Genomic DNA, 7,500 nt, shown 5'->3' with positions numbered 1-7,500 from the left:
CTGTGGCCTGCACTAGCCTCTCCTCCTGACTTGTCACCGTGACAACGGTGCTGTTAGGAGATGTTCTCACCTGCACAGTGAGGGGAAATACAATGTCCCTGGAGTCCTGGAAACACATTCACACACACACAACACACACACTCAACCGCAGGGAAAGCTAAGTGTACTGAGCATAGAGTTATGAAAAGCAGTGCCTTGTGTGTTTGCATCTTCCAAAGGCGTGAGTGTTTACCCCCCCACCCCTCCTCTATAGAACTGTGTGTGTGTGTGTGTGTGTGTGTGTGTGTGTGTGCCTGATGTGTGCCTCTACATGTTTTTCCTCTGGCTTCCTTTCCTCCCTATTTGTTGTTGAGGGGGGGGATTAACTGTGATTAAGCAGGCAAGAAGAGGCTTTCAATGTGTGACTTAACACTATGACAGGCCGGGTCCAGCGAAGGACACACGCACACATGCAGACACACACACGTACACACACACACATGCAAACGCACACACACGTACACACACACACACATACGCACACATACGCACACACACGCACACACACACACACACACACACACACACACACACACACACACACACACACACACACAGACCGGGTTCAGCCAAGGTCCCACACAGCACAGATGGGTGCTCCTGTAAACATGTCTCTGGGCTTCACAGGCCTTTTACTTTTCTTTTCTTTCTTTCTTTCTTTCTTTCTTTCTTTCTTTCTATCAGTCCTCTGCCAAAGGTGTGGTTTCCGTCTCCATGACACTGTGTCATTGTGGTGTCATTTTAATCATACCTGCCAGCGCTGTTTTCTGTCTCACACATACACGCACGCACACACACACACACACACACACACACACACACACACACACACTCACACTCTTTTTTTTCTTAGCCTGGGCCTTGCTCACTATCAGTAGTGTGTGACTATGAAGCGTGTGTGTGTGTGTCATTAACAATGTGAGTAATGACTGTAGCACCACCACCAAGAGATGTTATTCCATTTGGGTAACTGGAACAGGGTGTGTGTGTGTGTGTGTGTGTGTGTGTGTGTGTGTGTGTGTGTGTGTGTGTGTGTGTTTGTGTGTAAGTGCTTATCCGTCATTTCTGCGCTCCTCCCCTGTTCTTGTATTCACCAGCTGTTTGGTCTTTAAATATTTTGTAATGCCCTACCCTTGTGTGTGTGTGTGTGTGTGTGTGTGTGTGTGTATTTGTGGACCTGTGATCCTGAACGCACTTGTCAAGACACATCTTCATCAATCCATTAAAACCAGCTTTCATAGATGTATAGCTCGAGAAAGTCTCTTCACAGCATTGCTGCAGCATGGTGTAAAAATTGCAAGGCTATGACTTGACCACCTCTCTCCATCTCCATCTGTGGTCAGTCTCCACTAGAGCCGGTATCTGTTCCGTGTGCAGCCTACCACCCACCCCACTCTACATGCTGCTGAATGGATTGTGTGTGTGTGTGTGTGTGTGTGTGTGTGTGTGTGTGTGTGTGTGTGTGTGTGTGTGTGTGTGTGAACTCACTGTGTAGACCTATTACTGTTCTAACTGGGAAAGTAAGTCAGTGAAATGGATCCGTTTTGCTTCATCGGGAAGAAAAAAAGTCTGCTCACAATCCATGAGGCCGTGGTCTTATAAGTAGAACCATGAAAACATTATAGTGGTAGGAAAAGACTCCGGTAGGTTAGCCAGCCAAAGACCTTCAACATGGATCCTCGTAGAATGTTTTTGCTCTAAGAGTGTGGCTGTATATTTGCAGTAATGCTGAGAGAATATTAAGGCAAATATGAGCGCTACTGGACTCATCTTCTCACAGTCAGCTTTGTTGTTTCCTTTTTGTGTCACTGCATTTTTAGCTGCCGAGTCCCCAGAGCCCGTCTCCACGAGGCCCTTTTCTCTGGGAGTTGGTCACATGATTATCTTTCTTCCTTTGTGTTGTCCTGACAGCGCTGTCAAAGTGTCGCTGCTTCCAGTGAAGGCGTGAATGGTTTTTTTTTTTCCACAGTGCATTGACTCATGGTTCATAGTCATTCCTAGTTCATTAGCAGTCTCCCAATTCAGACACATTTCTGTTGTGTTTTATAGAAGGAACTGGGACAGGAGTCTGTTACTACATGAATCTCTCTGTGCTTAGCGCGTACCACAGCAATAAGCTCAAACGCTTCACCAGTTTACAGCCTATTCTGAGAAGTCCCCTAATGGATGCAGATAGGATGACCACGGTAGTCCAAGAGAGCCGGCCATATAACAGTCACAGGTAGCCCAGCATGTGTGTTTAAAGGAGGAAGTTGTCCCCCGCAGGTTGTTATATAGGAGCAGGAAAGGTCCCTGGTCCCCTCTCCTCTCTCCTCTCTTGTCCTCTCCTCTCCTCTCCTCCTCTCTTCTCCTCTCCTTTCTCCTCTCCTCTCCTCTCCTCTCCCCCACCAGTGTGCCTTCAGTCTAACTCAGCCTTTACCTTCCACAGACCTGCCTGCGCTCGCAGTCTTTTCTCTTCTCTAATTTCAGTACCTTTTTCTTTGTTTTCAGGTCTTTCTTTTTAGTTTTTGTTCTCATTTTCTTGCTGTCTTCTTGTTTTGCGTACGCTGTTTTTCAGGCCCTACTAAAGGGCCTTTAACACTCTTCATTAACACCTTCTGCTCAGTCTCTGACCTCAGTCTCACTGTCTACCAATCACAGAGCTTGGACTTGGCAGCCCCGGCCACGCCCAGCCAAGACCTGCTGCTATTGGCTAACGGCTCTCTGGAGAGCTGCGCTGGTTCTCTGGCTACCTGTCTGCCCTCTGACGCTTCTCTCTCTGAAACATGCCAGCCCTCTCTGGTGAGCTCCTGCTACGCTGTGCTGTGCTGTGCTGTGCCGTGCCGTGCTGTGGTGTGGTGTGCCGTGGTGTGGTGTGGTGTGCCATGCTCTACTGTGCTGTGGTGAGACTTCCTCTTTGGAAGCAGAGAGGATGATGGGAACCCGGAAGTGTTTTTAAAGAGTAAAAAAAGGGGAACTTATCGGTTAAAATTAGGTGGATGTGCCGATTAACTGGTTGAATTGTGATAGACATCCTGCATATCTCATATTTTATGTAGCAAGTCCTTGTTGTTTAGAAAGGCTAACTTTGGTATTAAGGTGTTCTGTTAACATAACAGTGGGTTGTGTGTGCATTCATCTGATCAGCATGTCAGCATAATGAAACAGATTTTTCAGAACAGTAATATGTTAATCTGAGCTTTAGTGTGTCAGGCAGGACTTATTGACGTGGAAACAGAGAATGGTGAACATGTCCTTATTAAACAGAGAACGCGATGTCCGTACTGAGCAGGGCTGGGACCGTGTTGGGCAAGTTGGGGATAGGCTGTGCTTGTACATATTTGGTGGTATATGTGTGTGTTGGTGGCTTGTGTGATATTTTGGATGGTGTGTGTGTGTGTGCGTGCACGTGCGTGCATGCATGTGTGTGTGTTGGACTTGTGTTAATGTTGCATGTTGGTGCCATGTGTGGGTTAGGGGTTAGTGTGTTGGTGGTGTGTGTGCGTGTGTGTGTATGGGTTGGTGTGCGTGTGTAGGGGCTAGTGTGTATGTGTGTGTGTGTGTAGGGGTTAGTGTGTGTGTGTGTATGGGTTAGTATGCGCGTGTGTGTGTGTGTGTGTATGGGTTAGTGTGTGTGTGCGTGTGTGTGTGTGTGTGTGTAGGGGTTAGTGTGTGTGTGCGTGTGTGTGTGTGTGTGTATGGGTTAGTGTGCGTGTGTGTGTGTGTGTAGGGGTTAGTGTGTGTGTGTGTGTGTATGGGTTAGTGTGCGTGTGTGTGTGTGTGTAGGGGCTAGGACATGTGTGGTGAGGCTGTGCTCTGGTCCTCTCTTCTGTAGAGCGAGAGCGCTAAGGAAGAGGGGGGCGAGGGCGAGTATGTCAATCTGTACTCCTCCACCCAGGCCAACGGAGACGTGACACGCCCCCGCCGCGTAAGTAGCGCACCCCCCCCCGCGCAAAACAAACAAACAGGAAGCAAACTGGATGCAGTGCGTGGCCTGGGAACTCACTCTTTTGTTTGTTTGTTTTGATTGCACTAACATTTCCTGCCAGCGTCTCACAGGCCCTCCACCACATCTTACTGTTGTGCTCCGCATGATTCATGGCTTGGACTGCTGGTGTGTGTGTTTGTGTGTATGTGTGTGTGATCCAGATTCATAACCCCCCCCTCTGATTCCCAACTACCCCAAACTGCCCCACACTCCACCCCAGGAGAGGCCTAAGCCCATGTGTCCGAGGGCAGCCGAGGCTGGGTCAGATTCACGCCAGATCAGGGCCCAGTCTGCCCCATAACCAGCTGCTATGTCGGAGGCATTTGGAAGCCAGGGTCAAGGGTCAAAGGTCGATCAGTAGGGTCAACTCAACAGCAGTGACCTCATGGTCTGCCTATTCATTCATTAGCTTTTAATGTTTCATTTTCACTTAGATGTGTGTGTGTGTGCTGTCATCATGACGGGAGGCCTTGAGGCCCCTGTTACGGGCAATGTTCCCATTCTGAAGAGCTTTACACATTTGTATAACACACACACACACAAACACACACGAGTGTGTTATGTTTGCTTGGAAATCAGATTTGTTAGTGGATTTCCTGCAGCGCAGCGTAGAGCTTTAAAGTGGAGCAGAAGTCCACTTGAGGATCACCAGTGTGCCTGAAACTGAAGTGTGTGTGAACGGAGCTGACAGCAGCTGCAGTGGGGTTTGCTGAAGTGTGTGTGTGTGTGTGTGTGTGTGTGTGTGTGTGTGTGTGTGTGTGTGTGTGTGTGTGTGTGAACGGAGCTGAAAGGGGTTTGCTGCCAGTGGAGGACACTGGTCGGAGTTGGCAATCAATCAGGTCTGTCTGTGATCTGTCTCCTCTGCGATCATTTGAACTGATCGTTTGATCATTAACCCTGTGAATCCTTGTGGAATGAACCTGGTCTTGAATCCTGTGATGGCAAAACCTAACCTGATGATCACTAACAGATACGCGCAGCTAATACTTCTGAGAAACCTACGCGGAGGTACCCTGTCTGTGTGTGTGTGTACCCCGTGCTTGTGTTATCCCCGAGGCAGATGACTGCTTGTGGAACGTGATCAGTGTGACTGTTAATCCATACATTCGACTCCGTGTTCTTACATGAATGGCTTCTCATTTTAACCGTTATGATTGCTTGACATTCTCACCCAGACGTCTGTTTATTATACGGCTCTTCAGTATGCTGCAGACTTTCCTATTGAATTGAATGGGCCATCCCAATGTTCGGAGGGCCCATATTTTTTTGATAATGGCTGCTGAAAATGAATAACGGCCGCTGTCAGTGGCAACAGGTTTTGTGCTTCCGATTCATATCTTTCATATTATTCCGCAAATAGACCATTCAGTTATTGTAACGAAAATTCATTGGAATTTGAAGTCAACAGCCAAAATATTTCAATGCAACACCTGCTACTTTAAAGTTCCATTTGCATGAAGGACTATTTTTCTCAGTGAAGATTTGTGGCAACTAACCGTATAATAAGCGGGATAATGTATAGTCACGTCGCTGTACGTCGGGGTCACGTTCGTTCTGTCGGGAATACATTTTTTTCAAGAATGAAAACTGACAGACTATACAATATCCCATAATACCCTCAGGGGTTTGTACACACACCCAGCACGCCTGCGTGGACCTGTGTGTACAACTCCCTGATTAACAACACAACCGGGGTGATAGTACATAGGTACATAGGTCGTTTCTGACCCCTCTCCCTGTGATGGTAAACGCTGTGAGGTGTTGACTGAGAGGTGTGTTGCCTACAGGACCCGACCCCCGGAGCTGAGGACCCGACGTCAGACAAGGACATGGCGGATTCAGAGAGGTAAGAGAGAGGAGCCGCCGCCGCGCAATGAAGCTTATCTTACGCTCATCTTCAGGAATACAGAATACACTGTAGGCCTTCATAGGTTTACAGTGGAAGTCTGACGTGAAGTAAAGAACCTCCATGGCTACAATGCCCAGTAGATTCACTGTGTTCTGTGAGGACATGTTCTGAGGTGCTCTAACTCTGAGTTGTATCTTCTACAAGATGAAAGCTTTCTGAAGGAGTTCTGCCGTCCGCGTGCTCTCCTGCGTATGTTTGTTCTTATGTAGTTTATAGTTTCTATAGAGCTTCATGTTCTTGTGAAGCTAGTTGTTCTCCATAGCTTCATGTTCTGAAGGTAGTTGTTCTCCATAACTTCATGTTCTGAAGGTAGTTGTTCTCTATAGCTTCATGTTCTTGTGAAGGTAGTTGTTCTCCATAGCTTCATGTTCTAGTGAAGGTAGTTGTTCTCCATAGCTTCATGTTCTGAAGGTAGTTGTTCTCTATAGCTTCATGTTCTTGTGAAGGTAGTTGTTCTCTAAAGCTACTTGTTCTCTTGAAGTTCATTCTGTAGAAGTGTGTTGTAGTGAAGTTGGTAATCTACAACTCTGTGTTATATAGAAGGTAGTTTTTCAGATGAAGTGTGTTCTTCTAACCCGTTCTCGGTGTGTGTGTGGGGGGGTGTGTGTGTGTGTGTGTGTGTGTGTGTGTGTGTGTGTGTGTGTACACAGCTGGAGGAAGTCTCCAGACTCAGGCCAGAGCATAGAGGAGCTGGATGAGCTCTCCCTCATCGACCACGAGGAGATCATGTCCCGCATAACACTAAAGCAGGAGGTGAGGAACACACACACTCACGAGCACACACACACACACTCACGAGCACACACACAGATCACAACTAGATCATGGCCCACATAACACTAAAGCAGGAGGTAAGTAACACACCCACACAAACACAAAGCTTTGCTGCTGAGCTGACTAAGGGTTGGGTCTACTTTAGAGGCGTAGCTCAGCTCACATGTAGACACAGCAGAACAGAGTGAGCTCATCTGTGACTCGGTCAGGCCCCAGCCTCAACTCCTTACTCAACACTGCTCTCTGCTGGTTAAGGGAGGTAACTACCCTGCCCTACCCTACTCTGCTCTATGTCTGTGTCTGTGTGTGTGTGTGTGTGTGTGTGTGTGTGTGTGTGTGTGTGTGTGTGTACATAATGCTTTGGTGAGAGCCCTGTATATGTATGCATGTGTTTGTGTATCAGAGGCACAAAGAGAGAGAGAGAGAGAGTGTGTGTGTGTGTGTACACAGGGTGAGGCTCTGCGGTGGCTGTGACCTTGTGCTGCCAACACCAGCCGCCCTCCTGAGCTCTGCTGTCAGGATGCATTACACACACACACACACACACACACACTGAGCTGTCCCTGTGCAGAGGGCCGTAAGGCTCACAGAGCTGTTCATCAGTGCTTAAAGGAGCTGAGGACCAGACCCTACTCTCAGTGAACACATCCTGGGCTGCATTAACCACTCGAGTTACGCTTACGAGTGTGTGTGGTGGTGTTTGGTTGTGTGTATGTGGTTGTGTGTGTGTGTGTGTGTGTGTGTGTGTGTGTGTAGATGAGACTGTGTGGTGGTAGTGTGTGTACGTGTGTGCCTGTGTGTGTGTGTGTGT

General features: G+C 47.9%; 1 protein-coding gene across 3 annotated transcripts in view; it reads left to right on the top strand.

Annotated features, from left to right (window-relative positions):
• Positions 1 to 7,500, top strand: part of rapgef1a (Rap guanine nucleotide exchange factor (GEF) 1a) — a 65,617-nt gene that overhangs the window by 51,027 nt on the left and 7,090 nt on the right. For 2 of the 3 annotated variants that reach the window (XM_042708307.1, XM_031570872.2), the window contains exons 12-15: positions 2,680 to 2,820; positions 3,854 to 3,946; positions 5,794 to 5,852; positions 6,566 to 6,668. In XM_042708307.1, the coding sequence (XP_042564241.1) occupies positions 2,680 to 2,820; positions 3,854 to 3,946; positions 5,794 to 5,852; positions 6,566 to 6,668 (396 nt within the window). The remainder of the gene's footprint in view (positions 1 to 2,679; positions 2,821 to 3,853; positions 3,947 to 5,793; positions 5,853 to 6,565; positions 6,669 to 7,500) is intronic. The other variant, XM_042708308.1, reaches the window with a different exon arrangement.

Source organism: Clupea harengus, chromosome 7 (assembly GCF_900700415.2).
Source record: "Clupea harengus chromosome 7, Ch_v2.0.2, whole genome shotgun sequence".
In the NCBI taxonomy this organism is placed as follows: domain Eukaryota; kingdom Metazoa; phylum Chordata; class Actinopteri; order Clupeiformes; family Clupeidae; genus Clupea; species Clupea harengus.
This window is presented reverse-complemented; position numbering and strand designations above follow the sequence as displayed.